Consider the following 18,404-nt stretch of genomic DNA (forward strand, 5'->3'; position numbering starts at 1 on the left):
AACCTGTTAATTATTGACATTCCCTTTGTTCCTCATTGCAGGCCATTTATCTACTCCATGATTTAAATATTTATTGACTTCTTGATTTTGGGGAGATTTTAATTCTCTTTAGTATTGATCAATTGCGATCTGCACATCGGGGCATAAGTAGCATATATGAACTTAACACATTATGACATTTTATTTTTAGTTTCCATCAATGTAAAATGCGAGAGGTTTAATATAAGAAAATAAAGAGGGTTTTGGGTATTTTTTTTAATACATTTCTGATGTTAGCTATATCTGCAAGAAGTTTGAAAATTGTCCTCAAACTTCTGTCAGTTACGGGGTTAAAGTTGGTATTTGTGTATGTATCTAATATTAATTTTTTCTTATGGATAAATATTTTTTTTAAACACTTCTCTGGCAGACTTCTTATGTGGTTAAAACTATTATTTGCAGGTGCAGGAGGTGTGTGCATTCAGAAGATGAGAATATTTCATAATTAATAAGCAGAAGCTGTGCCCAGTTCGTGTGTTATCTACATAGCACCAACTTATGTTGCAGTGTAGTACATGGGAGATATTCAATGACATTAGTCTTTATTAACCTGGGGGACTCACAGTTTCAGTACTTCACTATGTAAATACCCACATGCCATTACTCTTGATCTTACGAGGCTTGTCCGCAGTCTGCAGTTAGTCAATAAACTCTCCGCTTCTACCAGGCAGCGCTTTGCTGGATGTCGGAGAAAGCATGAAACAAATGTCAGAAGTGAAGGACTCTCTTGATATCAACGTCAAGCAGAACTTCATCGATCCTCTCCAGTCATTGCAAGACAAAGACTTGAAAGAAATTGTGGTAAGTATTCATCATTTACCAGATGCTATTATATATCCTTTGGGAAAGCTGCATTTGAAGCCGTGTATACAATATAACATTAAAGGGGAACTCCAACCAAACATTTGGCACATTATTCCAGATACAAACATGTATTACCCATCCAATTGTCACGGGCAGTTGCGGGAAAGTAGAGGACGAGGAATCTGGGCCCCTGCACTGCCCCTCAGACTAAAGAGGGCCCTGACTTTCCTTAACTTGGGGATACACTTAATGGTAGTGAGGCCCAAGTCCCCGACCTGTCCCTATCTCCTGTTTAGCCCTGAGCTAAACCCCAACCCCCTCCCCAGAAGGTGAGACAGGGAATAAAGTTGTCAGGATCCTGTCAGCGCCGGCGTGCAGCCTCCGCTGAGCAGGGACTCACCTGCACTGTAGGGGGGCCCGGGGTCAGGTACAGCCGGAAAGTACAGATACACAGGACCTGTGGACGTTGAAGTTTAGCAAGCAGTCACAGGACCGTAGGTCCTGTGACTGCAAGGGGGCTGGGCTTAGCGTCCTGCTTTCAGAGATGGCAGGAGACTATACAGAAATACTCAGAGTCAGGCAAAACGGAGGTCATACACAGAGAAATCAGTAAAGTACCAGGGATGAGACAGGACGGATAGTCAGGGCCAAGCAGAAGTCAAAACCAAACAGACAGACATAGAAGGTACCAAGCAGAATCCAAAGCAATATCCAGAGAACAGACCGAGTCGTACACAGAGAATCAAGCAACCAGAACACAGCACAAACACACTCAGGGGTCACCACACAGTGCCAAGGGCAAAAGTATAACTGACGGGGATGGGAGCGTCCTGAGGCTATAAGAAACCTCTCCCAGAACCAGGGAGAGGCCACAATCATAGCCCCAGGTGTGCAGGTAAGCCTGCACTGGGATCACAACCTTTAACCCCAGAAATTCCAGTCATCAGCACTGGTTCCAGACATTAACCCCACGTGTGCGAGTCAAACCCGCACTGAGATCATGACAAAAGTAAGCTATACCAATACCAAAGGAAAAGGTAATACAGACACCTAGGGGTTGAATACACTAAAAGAAAAGACTTAGCTTGCTCTGCTGCAATGCTCCAGGACAGCAGAGTTAGCCACTTGAAAACAGCATAAAACAGAACCAAAGAACGCTGTCAGCTCCTGAACTCCAGTTTGGTTGGTCTCCAAAGAGGAATAATATCACCAACAGTGAGTGCAGCACCTGATGACCCTTTATAGGAAGTGTGAGTAGTCACCACCTGCTGACTAACTAAACATGTAGTAACACCAGCGGCCTCTGGGGCGGGAAACCCAGCAGCCAACCAACTACAGTTGTAGTAACACCAGCAGCCACCGGGGGCAGAAACCCATATTAACCCCCGAGGGCCAGAAAGGAAAAAGGTTTATATAAGAGAGTCCAGACTCTGACACAGATCCAAAAATGGATCGTGACACCAATGGCTTGACAAATATAAGGCTGAAATGAAGCATACTATTTTTATTTATTTATTTTTTTATAGCGAAGTGAACCCAAATGGAAGGAAAAGTATAAAGAGACGAAAACGTGAATTTCTTTTCTGTGTTCACTTTTGTGTTTGGCTTAAAAATTCACATAAAAATGGCATGGGTGATTCCAAACCAAGATTGATGGACGTCCAAACACCGGGACACCTTTTGGCAGTTTTAGGAGATGTGGAACAAATGCTGACATGTTAGAATGCTTAAAAAAATAGAAATGTTAATAGTTTATTTCTTGATTTGAGGTTTCTGGCTGAGGAGCAGCAAAATAATTACATAAGTGTGGTTGCTTGATGTCGCTGGGTAAGTACGGTAATGCACCAAGCACAACAACAAGACACAAAGTGGTTATACTTGATCTGAACGGTCTCTTCTAGACAAAAATTTCAAAGCAGATGGGAGTTTCACGATGTTCAAGCTTTTGTGAAGAAGCACAAAAAGATGGGCAACGTTGAGGACTGTAGATGTAGTGGTGATCTAAAGAAACTTTGTGCAATTGATGAAAGACACATCATGTTTACTTGTCTTTGAGGATGGAAGATGTCCAGCAGTGACACAGGTCAGAACAGAACTGGCAGCAACCAGTGGGTCCCAGCTACACACTTTGACTGTAGATGTTTGGCCAGATGTGGTCTTTATGGAAAAATTGTGTCCAAAAAAACATACCTTTGACATAGAAACCAGGGCAAACCCCTTAACTGTGCCCAAAATCATAGGATCTGGGGTGCAGAAAAATTGCAGCTGGTGCTCTCAACTGATAAGTCAAAATTTTAAATATTTGTCTGTGACAGAAGTCAGTTTGTTTACCTAAGAGCTGGTACAATAATGATTGTATGAAACGTCAAGCATAGTGGTGGTTCCTTGCAATTTTGAGACTGCATTTCTATAAATAAAGATGGGGATTTTGTCAGGATTAATGGGGTCCTCAATACTGAGAAATGCAGACAGATAATTATTATTAGTGCTATTGTATCAGCAAGGCATCTGAATGGCTCCAAATTTATTCTGCAGCTGGACAACAATAAACAAATAGCCAATGTCATCAATGACGATCACCAGGTTAAAGAAAATTAAGGAGTCCTGGAAGTGATGATCTCCAAATCATCAAGTCTGTTTGGGATCATATGAAAAAAAAAAAAGGATTTGCACAATTATACATCCACAAAAGATCTGCGGTTTGTTCTCCAAGATCTTTGTCTGCTGAGCTCCTTCCAAAATTGTGTGGATGTGTAACTAGAAGAAACAATTCAGCTTTGGAGGCAAACCATTAATTTGTTTAATTTGGATTTCTCTATGTTCATTCAGTTTGTATTTTTTTAATTGACAAAAATAGACTATTAACACTTCTATTTTTGAAAGTATTTTTATTTAGCAGTATGTTTTCCTCACCTTCCTCTGGAGTACACCATGATCTGCAATTCAGTATTATATTATTGATATATGAATTGAGGTTATAATCTTATTTTTGATTTTCAGTATCATTTGAAAAAGCTGGAAGGCCGCCGCTTAGACTACGATTATAAGAAGAAGCGACAAGGAAAGATTCCAGATGAAGAAATTCGAATGGCGGTGGAAAAATTTGATGAATCTAAAGAACTGGCAGAAAGAAGCATGTTTAATTTTCTAGAAAATGATGTAAGTATAGACAGTGCAGTTTCTAAACCAAAATACTCATAAGTCCCTTTACATATTTATAAATATTTTCTGTCTTGTGTACAACGTTTACTACATTTATAATGGCCTCTTCCTACAATATTTTCAACATACAAAGGTGTTTTCTGATTGGCTGTGCAGTGATGCTTCTTTCAGCACTGTCCTAATGTCTACAGGTACTGTAGCGCACTTTACCTGTACAGCACTTTAGGCCTCATTCAGATGTCTGTGATCTTTCTCATATTCGAAAAAAAAAAAAAAAATTGATTTTTATCAGTATTTCAGTATTTGTCAAATTTTTCCATCATAGTTTCAACAGATCCTCTTCACATAAATTGATAGATTTCTCAAGCTGTTTTCCAGCAAATAAACATGAAAAACTGGACAGAGCTATAATGCAACTAGGGTGCATACTGTGTGCTGTCGAGTTTTTCATAGACCCATAGGCTTGAACTGGTGAGTTTGATCCGTGACTAAAGTCAAAAACAGACCTGTGTGTGTGTGTGTATGTATATATATATATATATATATATATATACAAATGGGCTATTAAAAGCTTTTTTTAAGCACTAAAATGATTATATATATATATATATATATATATATATATATATATATATAATCATTTTAGTGCTTAAAAAAAGCTCTTTTAATAGCCCATTTGTGCGCACCATTTCAGCTCTGTGTGTGAGCCTTTCTCAAGCAGTATACAAGTGTACATTCAGGATATTTAAAGTATCCTATGAAGTGAATACAATTGACATCAATTAATATCAAACAGTACAATTTCATATCTGTTATTCTGTATTTATAGAGTGCAGAAGGATTTTATTTGCAACACTATAAAGTGAAATACAAAAGTGCTTATAGTGCAATATAATAGAAAAATTCATAAACAAGTCAATTGATTGTAATCTGAACAGCTGTGAAGGATTATAATGCACACATGACTCACCTCATTCCTAATAAGGCCTGTTTCACACTTCAGTCTTTTTGCCATCAGTCACAATCCGTCAGACTGTGAAAAAACGGATCCAGTGTAGATTGGAAAAAATAATCAAAATATAACAACTAATATATAGAAAATTCTGACATGCTGTCTTTTGCAGTCTTGATGTTAGTCCATAATGGGATGAGTCATGTGTCTCAAAAAGTCCCCAGCAGCATTACAATCTCTAAAGAAGAGAAGGAGAGATCCCTGGTTATTAAACCACTTGATAAAGAAGGACTACATCTGGGGAATAAAGGCAAACAGCATGCTTAAAGGGTAACAAGTAATTTGTAGTCTGAATTAAGACCATACGGTTTTAATGTCTTTAATTTATTTATCCATTGTAACTCTCTGATTTTCAAGTTCTTTACTCAATCCCCACCCTTTCTGAGAGGTGGTACATGATCAATAATCCTGAACTTCAAATCTTTTTCAGAGTGTCTCTTTTCTGTAAAATGTTTAGATACCGGTAGATCTACCCTCTTTTTACATATTGTGTATCTATGGTGATTTAGTTTTGAAGTCCCAGGTAGTTTCCCCCACATACCACAAATTGCAGGGGCACTGGAGGAGATAGATAACAAATTCAGATGAACATGTCAGGAGATGGTTAATATAAATGATTTCTTTGGTTACCGGGTGTTGGAATGAATCACCTTTTATCATGTTAGGACAATTAATACAACTAAGACAAGGACAACATCCAATCCTATTTTTACCCGTTAGAGATGTTTGGATGGTTACTGTACGGAGCCTATATCCGAACGAACAATCCTATCCTTTAGGTTTTTAGCTCTTTCATATGAAATCAAAGGTGGGCTCCTATATTCCAATATTTCTGGGAGACATTTACCTAGCATTGACCAATGCCGCGTAATTATCTTAGTGATTTCCCTACTTTCTTCACAATATGTAGTCACTAATGGCAACCTTTTAATAGTTTCATCCCTGCTTGGGTTTTTCTCTAATATGGCAGATCTATCCATATTTGTCCATATTTGTCACCTTATTTTTCCATTTGTCAAGCAATTGTTTCAGATATTTATGGTCTAAAATTTTTTTTGTCCTTCCATCCAAAGATTTTTCTAGTACAGTATTGTCACTAATAATTCTTTTTGTTCGCAAATATTGGCTATACAGGAGTGATTGCACCATCCTGAGTGGATGGTGGCTGTCAAATCTTAGCACATTATTCCTATCGGTGGGTTTCACAAACAATTACGTACTCAGTTGCCTATCATTATTTTTAATCAGTACATCAAGGAACTGAATTACAGTCTCTGAGTAAACTAGAGTAAATTTAATATCCAGATACAATCCATCTAAAAAACAGTAAAACTCCATAAGATCATCTAAGGAGCCCGCCCATAGGAGGAGGACATCATCTATGTATCTCCGCACTGCCGAACTTTCCCGAAGTGGTGGGACACATAGACGAGGTCCTCCTCCATAGCCGTCATAGATAAATTTACATACGCAGGCACCATATTTGCGCCCATCGCGGTTCCACGTTGCTGCATATAGAAGGTGTCACCAAACGAGAAATAATTATTTTTAATATTAATTCCAATAATTTTAAAACAAAATCAATCATTTTTGGTGTGTAATCAGTTTCATTTAATTTCCTCTCTACTACCGTTAAGCCTGTATCGAGGTTTATAGAAGTATATAAGGATACTACATCAAATGATGCTAAAATTATATCTTTGTCCATTTTTACAGTTTCCAATTTTTTTAAAAAAACCTGATGTGTCCAAAATGTATGATGCTGGTTTTTTAGCAAGTGGGCCCAATGTTCTATCAAGAAAAATGCCAATATGGCTAAAAATTGAATCACTACCTGAAATTATTAGGTGTCCTGGAGGATTTTCCATTGACTTTTGAATTTTTGGTAATATATATATCACCGGAGTTACCAGATTTTCCATTTGTAAAAACTTGTTAAGTTCATCATCAATGATACCTTGATTTTTACTTTCATCAAATATATTCTTGTGATATATACAGTATATACTGTATATATTACCAAAAATTCATAAGTCAATGGAAAATCCTCCGTGACGACCAATAATTTTGGGTAGTGATCTTTTAAGACGCCAAGAATGGCACAGATGGGATTGTGGTTTCTTCCTGACATGCGCAATTGATTTTATAGCATGCTGGTAACAGGTGAGTCATGTGTGCATTATAATCCTTCACAGCTGTTCAGATTACAATCAATTGACTTAAGCATTTTTATATTATTTTGCACTATAGGCACTTTTGTATTTCACTTTATAGTGTTGCATATAAAATCCTTCTGCACTTTATATATAAATATGGAATAACAGATGAAATTGTATTGTTTTGATACTAATTGATGTAAATTGTATTCACTTCATTGTATACTTTAAATTTTCTGATTTGTGCACTTGTATACTGCTTGAGAAAGGCTGACACACAGAGCCGAAACTACGCGCTCAACTGGACTATTAAAATAGCTTTTCTTGCACTAAAATGATGGTGTGCTGCTTCTTTGATTTTTCTAATATAAGGACTGGTATGTATCTGTGAAGCCTTGCGCCCAACTATTGCCATTGTTCAAGTGCTGCTCTCTGTTCAAATTTTTCTTATTTTTTTTTGTTTGGAGGCCTTTTTGGTCTACAAACAAACGTGAACATGAGCATCCCTATAGACTATAATGGGTATGTGCTCGATTTGTGAACTAATTTATTAAAAACAAGTATCTGAATGAGGCCTTATCTGTACTACATGTACTGTACTGCCTTCTATGTACTACACTGCTTTCTATAAGCACTCCATGTACTGTAGTGCTCTTTACCTGTGATAAATGTATTGTTCTGCTTTTTGCGTGTATTACATGTATTATAGTGTACTTTAACTGCACTATATGTATTGCTTTCTGTGTGTACTACCAAGTACTGTAGTGCACTCTACCTGTACTATATGTACTGCTTTCTTTGTGTGCTACATGTTCTGTTTTGCACTCTACCTGTACTATATGTACTGCTTTCTTTGTGTGCTACATGTTCTGTAGTGCACTCTACCTGTACTATATGTACTGCTTTCTTTGTGTGCTACATGTTCTGTAGTGCACTCTACCTGTACTGCATCTTTGTGTACTACATGTTCTGTAGTGCACTCTACCTATACTACATGTACTGCTTTCTGTGTGTACTACATGTACTGTAGTGTACTTTACCTGTTCTATATGTACTGCTTTCTGTGTGTACTACATGTACTTAAGTGCATTCTACCTATACTATTTGTACTGATTTCTACCTGTACTACATGTACTGTGGTTCACTTTTTCTGTACTCTATGTACTGCTTTCTGTGTGTACTACATGTACTTAAGTGCATTCTACCTGTACTATTTGTACTGATTTCTAGTTGTACTACATGTACTGCTTTCAACATGTACTGTGGTTCACTTTTTCTGTACTATATGTACTGCTTTCTGTGTGTACTACATGTACTGTAGTGTATTTTACCTGTTCTATATGTACTGCTTTCTGTGTGTACTACATGTACTGTAGTGCATTCTACCTGTACTATATGTACTGCTTTCTACCTGTACTACATGTACTGTGGTTCACTTTATCTGTACTATATGTACTGCTTTCTGTGTGTACTACATGTACTGTAGTGGATTCTACCTGTACCATTTGTACTGATTTTTACCTGTACTACATGTACTGTAGTGCACTTTACCTGTACTATATGTACTGCTTTTGGTGTGTACTTCTTGTTCTTGACTGCTCTGATTCTGTGTCTTACTTGCTTTACTACTTTGTATATTAGGGTGTGTCTACTTTGTTTTTACTGTATGATGAGTGTATTGTAGGTATGGTTGCCAACATAATTAATTCTTTTTCTTTTTTTGGAAATCTTAACAAAAAAAATCACACTTTTAAATTACAATGAGTGTCCAGGAAAAAATTAGGGACCAATGTACAGCCTTTGTAGAAGGTGAAGTAGGTGTGTATACAGTATACAGGTAGCAGTTGGCAATACAGCTGAAGTGAGAAAGGTACAGTATTTATAAGGGAATAAATCACTTCCATTGTTGGTGCAGTCACATGCCGACATACTGCAAACATTCTGTCAGGCGGAATAGGAGGAATGAAGTGACAGCTATTCTGGGTGTCAGGAAATAATTGCCACCTCGGAAGTGATAATAAATGTGTACTTATATGCAGAGCACAATACATAGCACATCATCATGTGTAGCACGTCATTATATGAATGCAATCCTGATCCATACTGCAGAATGCTGATCTTGTGTTTTTGTCTTCCACAGATATTAAGTGCTTTCATTTAGATTGACACCACCAGGCCAGTGTCAGTGACAGTCACACAGTTTACATTACCACTTCCATGTCACTTTGCATCCCACGCATTATTATATAGAACATTAATAATCTGCCATCAGGAGCGTAGCTATAATGGGTGCAGGGAGCGCAATGGCACCTGGGCCCTGGATGCTAGAAGGGCCTCAAACGTTTATTTGCCCCATATGAAAAGACTACTACTATTAAAGACCTGTCGTCATGGGGGGCCCCATTGGAGATTTTGCATTGGGGTCCATAAGCTACAATTTAATAAAATTCACTGTGGACAAAATAAGACCACCCTGGTAGTGTGGATTTCATAGGTGCCTGGAAGAGCATTAGCACAGTGCAGTGCCTTGATACTTGACTCTAGTTTTGCAACTGCTTCCTTTTATTTGTAGCCAGCACATTTTCTTTTTGGTTTATTAGGCTATTTATATGCATTGGGATAATTTAATTTTGGCTTTGGGCCATTGCTTTTTTGTTCACACATTCAGTATTTGGTCAGCGTTTTACCTCAGTATGTGTAAGCCAAAACCAGGAGAGGAACAATCAGAGGAAAAGTATAATAGAAACACGTCATCACTTCTGTATTTATCACCATCTCCTGGTTTTGGCTTACAGATACTGAGGTAAAATACTGACCAAATACTGAATGTGTGTACATGGCCTAAGTCATCATCTAGTTAAGGAGTAGATAAGGTAAAGAAATGATCCTACATGAGTGCTGCCATAATCATTGTTCGTTATGGGAGAATGGAAACACTCACCTGTCAGTGTCTCACATAAACTTCAATGGAGAAAGCTGAATCCATCATCTCTTCCTTTCTGTATTTTGAACTGGAGAGAAGAGGACCTCAATTCTCCGGAGAGCTGGAAGTCCTTAAAGTCTAATTATAACCTTTTAGATATCTATGTCATGATGTTTTATTGTAGCCTGAGGAGTTGGTTTAATCTGACAGTGTGGACCTGGGACCGAAAAAAGTTGTTGGCCCCTGTCTTATCGGGTTCTCGTCAGTTATTACCTATCTAGTTGATAACTTGCTGATCATTGTGAGTCTTACCTTTTAGGACCTCTGCTGATTCAGAGTCTGGGATTGGCAGCACTCAGCTATTTCCAGCAGCCTGTCCAGTACTGGTCCATTTCTGTGGGGCACTTCAGAGCACCATTTTTGTGATTGGTAGTGGTCCTAGAGATCCAGCACTTTCACTTTTCATCCAGTGGCCGCTAGCACTTATAATAACTGACCATTAGGGTGTCTGCCGGGAGTCAGACCCCCAACAGTCTCTCCAATCTGTCATCAATATTGTGATCATTGTCATCCCCTTTATTCATAATCCTGCACAGATGCATTATGTAAAAGTGTGAATAGCCGTATTATATGTCTTTTATTAGAATCTCCTCTTTTAAAAACCGGTGAACTGTAATGATAGAGCAGAGCTCTCAATCTGCTCATGTGCCGCCCCCAGCTGCCGTTTTCCTGAAGCTCACTGCCGTGAAATCAATTGGTGTTTTGGGAACTCTGCTCCGGTTTCCCTGCTGACATCTTGTTGAAACCCAGGGCCCACAGCATCGCCCCACTACTGCCACCTCCAGCTTCCTGCAGCAGCGACTGAGCTTCTTGTCACCCTGCTCCCCACCTGGTAAACTACTGTAAATGCAGACTAAAAGACATGCCACCATTTTATAAAAAAAAAAAAAAATTCCTATTTTCCTCCGCAAAATTTGGGGTGCTTCTTATGGTCCTGAGCGTTTTATGGTTCGTAAAATACAGTACTCCATTTTCTGGAACAATTTCCAGGGTGCCAACACATAAGTCCATGACTGTACAGCTATAAGAATGAGCTGATTAGGGTGTGCTCACTTTTATCACAGGATTGTAAAATTAATATGTTCATTTATATTCAGCGGCCATAATATTAAGTCTAATTACCATAAAGTATGAGTAACATCACACGTGCTGTAATTTTATGCCTTTGACTAATTTATCACAAAATTTGCATGCTTTCTATGCAGATTTTGATGCCGAGTTGCTATGGAAATGCAGCAGTATTATGAAGAGTTAATTCTGCATCAATTATGTGCAATTTTTCCTTGGAAATCAATATTAAAATGTTAGATTTGTGGATTTTGTGGTTGAATTGTCTGGGCCCTTTTAGGCCTGTGTGAATTCAACCTAAAGTTGTAAATAAATGATATTGTTAGGTGGTCCGCAGACCACAATGCCCAGGCCGAGAGCTGGTGCCCTGACCTGAACTAACAGCCGCATTGTCCTAATGAAGCCGTTAGCTGAGGTCAGAAGCCCCACAGACAGTGCAGGCATTGTGAACGGAGCTCGGACTGCTCGGATGAGCTGAGCACTAGGGATGAGCGGACCTGTGGAAGATCGGGTTATGATACCTGACCTGTGATTTAGGCCGGGGTCACACGGACGAATGCAATGCGATAAAAAATCGCATTGCATTCGAACCCATGTTATTCTATGGTGCTGCTCCCATCATGCAATTTTTTATCGCATCCGATCCTCTGACCGAGACCATCGCAGCATGCTGCGATTGTCACCGATTTTCGGATCAGATTCGACAATACAAGTCTATGGGGGCGTGAAAAAATGGGACTAAAAACGGACCCGATGTGTGAGTTGCGATTAAATCGCACCGGGTGTCCTTTAGCAAAAGCCGGCAATTCTTTATTCCAATACAGTAAAATCACAGAGACCGGTTAAATAAAGAAAGAATGAATATACCTAGACACAATATATATATATATATATATATATATATATATATATATATATATATATATATATATATATATATATATATATATGTTAGACATGTCATAGAGACACATTTATACATATATTTGACATTCATACAGTTCATCATAGCAGAATAGCCGCAGAAACATTTGCCGGCTTTTGTATAATTATGCTCCTGCCCAACATGAAATGACACATGGTTTACATATAGTTAACCATTTCATTTCATGTTTTTTTGTAATGTCTATCACTATTAATTAGATGAGTGTTTGTGGGTAAAATTATGGAGTTGTAGGGGTTAATTTAAGGGGTTAATTCGTTGTATTAATTTGCAGGGACTCCTGCTGACGTCACTGAGGCTGCAGGGAGTCCCCGTAATTTAATACAACGAATTAACCCCTTAAATTAACCCCTACAACTCCATAATTTTAACCACAAACACTCATCTAATTAATAGTGATACACATTACAAAAAAACATGAAATGAAATGGTTAACTATATGTAAACCATGTGTCATTTCATGTCGGGCAGGAGCATAATTATACAAAAGCCAGCAAATGTTTCTGCTGCTATTCTGCTATGATGAACTGTATGAATGTCAAATATATGTATAAATGTGTCTCTATGACATGTCTAATATATATATATATATATATATATATATATATATATATATATATATATATATATATATATAAAATATATGTGTGTGTGTCTAGAGCTATTAATTCGCTTGTGTGGGGAAACCTGTCATTGGGCTCCATTATATGTCCATTTTGCTATCCAGCGAGAAAATCTCGCCAGACGGATGTCAAAAGGATGCTTACATGCGATTAAAATCGCATCAATGAAGAAAAATCGCATCAAAAACGCATCACTGGTTAAGATACCTTTGTGCGATTTCGGACCGTTAAAATGGGACCGATTTTTTTATTCGTTGTGTGTGACTCCAGCCTTATTCCAAAGCTCGGATCAGGTACAGGAACTGTACCTAAGCTTGAATCATAGAATCATAGAATCATAGAATCGTAGAGTTGGAAGGGACCTCCTGGGCCATCTGGTCCAACCCCCTGCTCAAAGCAGGATTCGCTAAATCATCCCAGTCAGATGTCTGTCCAGCCTCTGTTTGAAGACTTCCATTGAAGGAGAACTCACCACTTCTCGTGGCAGCCTGTTCCACTCATTGATCACTCTAACTGTCAAAAAGTTTTTTCTAATATCTAATCTGTGTCTCTTCCCATTCAGTTTCATCCCATTGCTTCTAGTCTTTCCTTGTGCAAATGAGAATAAAGTTGATCCTTCTACAATGTGACAGCCCTTTAGATATTTGTAGACAGCTATTAAGTCTCCTCTCAGTCTTCTCTTTTGCAAACTAAACATTCCCAAATCCTGCAACCTTTCCTCATAAGACAGGGTTTGCAGACCGGTCACCATTCTGGTCGCTCTTTTCTGAACTTGCTCCAGTTTGTTGATGTCTTTTTTAAAATGTGGTGCCCAAAACTGGACACAATATTCCAGATGAGGTCTGACCAAAGAGGAGTAGAGGGAAATAATGACTTCACGTGATCTAGACTGTATGCTTCTGTTAATACATCCTAGAATTGCATTTGCCTTTTTTGCTGCTGCATCACACTGTTGACTCATATTCAGTCTGTGATCTATTAGTATACCCAAGTCTTTTTCACATGTGCTGTCACTTAGCCCTATTCCTCCCATTCTATATATGCTTTTTTCATTTTTATTGCCCAGATGTAGTACTTTGCATTTCTCCCTGTTAAAAACCATTCTGTTAGTTGCTGCCCACTTCTCCAGTTTATTTAAATCTTTTTGAATCCTCTCTCTCTCTTCTCTAGTATTAGCTATCCCTCCTAGCTTTGTGTCATCAGCAAATTTAATCAGTTTACCCTCAATTCCTTCATCTAAATCGTTGATAAAGATGTTGAACAATACAGGGCCCAGGACAGAGCCCTGTGGTACCCCACTTGAGACATTCTTCCAACTGGATGTACAGCCATTTACGACCACTCTTTGGGTCCGATCACTAAGCCAGTTATGAATCCACCTAACAGTTGCCTTGTCCATTCCATACTTAGTCATTTTTTCAATAAGGATTGTATGAGAGACTTTGTCAAATGCTTTGCTGAAGTCAAGATATACTATATCTACAGCATTTCCTTGATCCACCCAATCAGTGATACCGTCATAGAAGGAAATTAAGTTAGTCTGACATGACTTATTAGTTAGAAACCCATGCTGACTCTGTTTAATCACTTCATTCTTATCCAGGTATTGACATACATGTTGTTTAATAATTTGTTCAAAGATCTTTCCTGGTATAGAAGTCAGACTCACCGGCCTATAGTTGCCTGGGTCCACCTTCTTCCCCTTTTTGAAGATAGGAACAACATTTGCTCTTCTCCAGTCTTCTGGCACTTCTCCTGTTCTCCAAGAATTTTCAAAGATTATGGAGAGGGGTTCAAAAATTTCTTCTACTATCTCCTTCAGTACTCTGGGGTGTAATTCATCTGGACCTGGAGACTTGAATTCATTTAGGTTAGCTAAGTGTTTCCTCACTATCTTTCTGTTTATAGATATCCTGGATTCTTCTATTCCCTTAATAGGACAGTGAATAACAGTTGATGTTGCATTTCCTTTCTGAGAGAAAACAGATGCAAAATAGGAATTTAAAAGTTCAGCCTTCTCAACATCCTGTCTTACCATTTCATCATTTTCATCCTGTAAAAATCCTATAGCATCTTTGACTTTTTTCTTTTACTTTTGACATATCCCCAAAATCCTTTATTATTGCTTTTGACATCTCTTGCAAGCCTCAGTTCATTTTCAGCTTTAGCTAATCTGATTTGTGCCCTGCAGGTTCTGCAGACAGCATTATATTCTTCTTTAGATATGCCTCCCTCTTTCCATTTTATAAACATTTTTTTCTTCCTTTTTAGCATGTGCTTAAGTTCTGTGTTCATCCATCCTGGTTTCCTTAAATGCTTCCTATTCTTCCCTCTTTTCGGAATTGTTAACAACTGTGCTTTGAGAATTTCATTTTTCAAGATTTCCCATCCTTCCTGGACATTTTTGTCTTTAAGGATATCCAGCCATTGGATCCCTCCAATTCTCTTTCTGAATCCCTTAAAATCTGCCTTTCTGAAATCTAACCTTGACGTCTGAGTCTTCACAGGTCTTCCACCTCTAGTAATCCAAAATTCTAAAATAGCATGGTCGCTACCTCCTAGGGTCCCAGCCACTTTTACCTCCTCAACCATTTCCTCCCTGTTTATAAGGATTAGATCCAAGGTAGAAGTTCCCCTTGTTTTCTCCCTTACCTTTTGGAAGATAAAGTTGTCAGCAAGAGAGGATAAGAATTTCCTTGACCTGTTAGTTTTGCCTGAGAGAGATTCCCAACAAATGTCTGGATAGTTGAAATCTCCCATGACAACTATGTCATATTTTTTGGAGAACTTGGCCATCTGATGCATAAAGAGTTCATCTATATATTCGGCTTGCACAGGCGGCCTGTAGTAAATGCCTACAATGGTGTCCTTTCCATTGTTCTGTCCTTGTATTCTTACCCAAACAGTTTCCACAGAACTCCCAGTCTCTGAAGCTTCAATCTCTGTGCAGATATACGCGTTTCGAACATACAATGCGACACCCCCTCCTCGTTTATCAAGTCTGTTTCTTGCAAATAAGTTGTATCCTTCTAGTCTTGTATTCCAATCATGTGTATTGTCCCACCAAGTTTCAGTGATTCCAATTACATCATATTTCTGTTCCTGTGTTAGTAGTTCCAATTCTCCTTGTTTGTTGCCCATGCTTTGTGCATTAGTATAGAAACATTTTAGTTTGTGATTGGTTTCTCTTTCTCCAATATTTTTATTAATTAGATTCTTTCGTCTTTGTTCTTCCTTTCCACTTCTAATAGCAGAGTTCTCAATAGCATTTGTCAGGTGTATGGCTTTTTCTGGTCTTTTGCTTCCCTTCCCATGTCGTTCTAGTTTAAAGCTCTCCTTACAAGTGTAGCAAGGCGACTTCCAAATACATGCTTTCCAGTCTTCGTAAGGTGCACCCCATCTCTAGCAAGTAGTCCATCGTATAAGTAGTTCACTCCGTGATCCAGAAATCCAAATCCTTGCTGACGGCACCATCGACGTAGCCAGTTGTTCACCTGCAGAATCTTATTCCACCTCCTTGTTCCATGGCCATCCACTGGGAGGATGGAAGAGAAGACCACCTGCGCTCCCAGTTCTTTCACTTTCTTGCCTAAGTCTTCAAAGTCTCTGCAGATGATTTCCAGGTCATTTCTTGCGGTGTCATTTGTCCCCACATGTAGTAGCAGGAATGGGTAGTCATCTGTAGGTCTGAAGAGTCCTGATATCCTGTCAGACACATCTTTAATTTTTGCACCTGGAAGACAGCACATTTCTCTTGTAGTTATATCCGGTCTGCAGATAGCGGCCTCTGTTCCTCTCAGCAGGGAATCCCCCATGACCACCACTCTCCGTTTCTTCTTCACAACATTTTTCTTTCTCCATCCAGGAGGACTCTGAAGGCGTACAAGGTTGCTGTTTGTTGGCAAAGTCTTATCCTGATGTATTTCTTCATCGTTTTCCTGCGTGAGAGCCTGGTACTGGTTTCTGAGCAGTATGGGTGCTGACTGCCTCCTGATCCTCCTGCTTCTCTGGGTCACATGTCTCCATTCCTCTGTTTCTTCAGGTGTACCTCGAATTTCTTCTCTTTCTGTAACATGAAGAGATAATTCTGCTCTGTCCAAGAACTCTTCACCTTCCTTAATGATCTTCAACGTAGCTAACCTCTCTTCGAGATTTTGCAACTTTTCCTCCAACAGGGACACAAGCTTGCATTTGTGGCATGTGAAGTTTGGCTTTTCCACTGGTAAATCTGTGAACATGTAGCAAGAAATGCAGCTCACCAAATGGCTCCTGGCCTCTTCCATCTTGAGATTTCTTAAAAACGATGAAAGATGAGCCAAATTTCGTGCGCCGATAGGCGCGCGGTTTTTCCGATTTCCTCTTTTCAGCTGCAACCGCCAAAACCCAGTGATCGTTGAGCTCGCGGAGACTCTTCACTTATCCCAGAAGGCACTGGGAATATGCAAATGATCTCCTCAAGACTCTTCCCCTGGTTTTCCGATTTCCTCTTTTCAGCTGCAACCGCCAAAACCCAGTGATCGTTGAGCTCGCGGAGACTCTTCACTTATCCCAGAAGGCACTGGGAATATGCAAATGATCTCCTCAAGACTCTTCCCCTGGTTTTCCGATTTCCTCTTTTCAGCTGCAACCGCCAAAACCCAGTGATCGTTGAGCTCGCGGAGACTCTTCACTTATCCCAGAAGGCACTGGGAATATGCAAATGATCTCCTCAAGACTCTTCCCCTCAAGACTCTTCAAACCCATTGAACATAATGGGGACCTCAACTTTTGTTCTGGAAAATTCTCTCTCTGTAACGGACGCCCGGAAGAAGTCCGTGCTCGGCGTTTAGCACCGGACACTAAGGCTATGTGCACACGTAACGGAACTCTCGCGGAAATTACCGCGAGAATTCCGGAATTCCGTTCCCCGGGAAAATCGCATTTTAAATTCCCGCGATTTTCCTGCGGAAAAACTAGCATTTTGCAAGCGTAATTAGCTTGCAGAATGCTAGCGTTTTCCAAGCGATCTGTAGCATCGCTTGGAGAACTGATTGACAGGTTGGTCACACTCGTCAAACATAGTGTTTGACAAGTGTGACCAACTTTTTACTACTGAGGCCGCCTATGCAGCATCAGTAGTAAAAGATAGAATGTAAAAAAAAAAAAATGGTGTTATTCTTACCTTCCGACGTCCCGCGCATCCGTTCCCAGTAATCCTTTGCGAAAATGCCCGCGATGGCGTCCATTCTCGCGGGATCGCGACGTCTCGCGGTAATTCGCCATGACATCGCGCGAATGACCGCGAGACTTCGCGATCCCGCGAGAACGGACGCCATCGCGGGCATTTTCGCAAAGGATTACTGGGAATGAGAGCGTGGAGAGAGGCTGGAAGGCTGCGCGGGACGTCGGAAGGTGAGAATAACAATATTTTTTTATTTTAAATTCTATTTTTTACAGGGATACGGTACCCAAAGCCCGGAGGACAGTCTCCTCTCCTCCGGACCGTGGGTACCATCCGCAATTGTTCTGCTTACTTTCCGCATGTTGTGCACAGCCACATGCGGAAAGTAAGCAGAACAATGCTTTCCTATGGGTGCGGGATCGCCGCGATTCTGCAAAATTAATGAGCATGCTG

At 39.5% G+C, this 18,404-nt stretch overlaps 1 protein-coding gene across 3 annotated transcripts in view; it reads left to right on the forward strand.

Moving 5' to 3' along the window:
* The window catches only part of SH3GL3 (SH3 domain containing GRB2 like 3, endophilin A3), a 151,625-nt gene that overhangs the window by 110,080 nt on the left and 23,141 nt on the right, over positions 1-18,404 (forward strand). For all 3 annotated transcript variants that reach the window (XM_073568554.1, XM_073568555.1, XM_073568553.1), the window contains exons 5-6: positions 707-840; positions 3,844-4,002. In XM_073568554.1, coding sequence (XP_073424655.1) covers positions 707-840; positions 3,844-4,002 — 293 coding nt within the window. The remainder of the gene's footprint in view (positions 1-706; positions 841-3,843; positions 4,003-18,404) is intronic.

This window comes from Dendrobates tinctorius, unplaced genomic scaffold, assembly GCF_039654945.1.
Source record: "Dendrobates tinctorius isolate UK_male_01 unplaced genomic scaffold, ASM3965494v1 ptg000022l, whole genome shotgun sequence".
NCBI classification, from domain to species: Eukaryota; Metazoa; Chordata; class Amphibia; order Anura; family Dendrobatidae; genus Dendrobates; species Dendrobates tinctorius.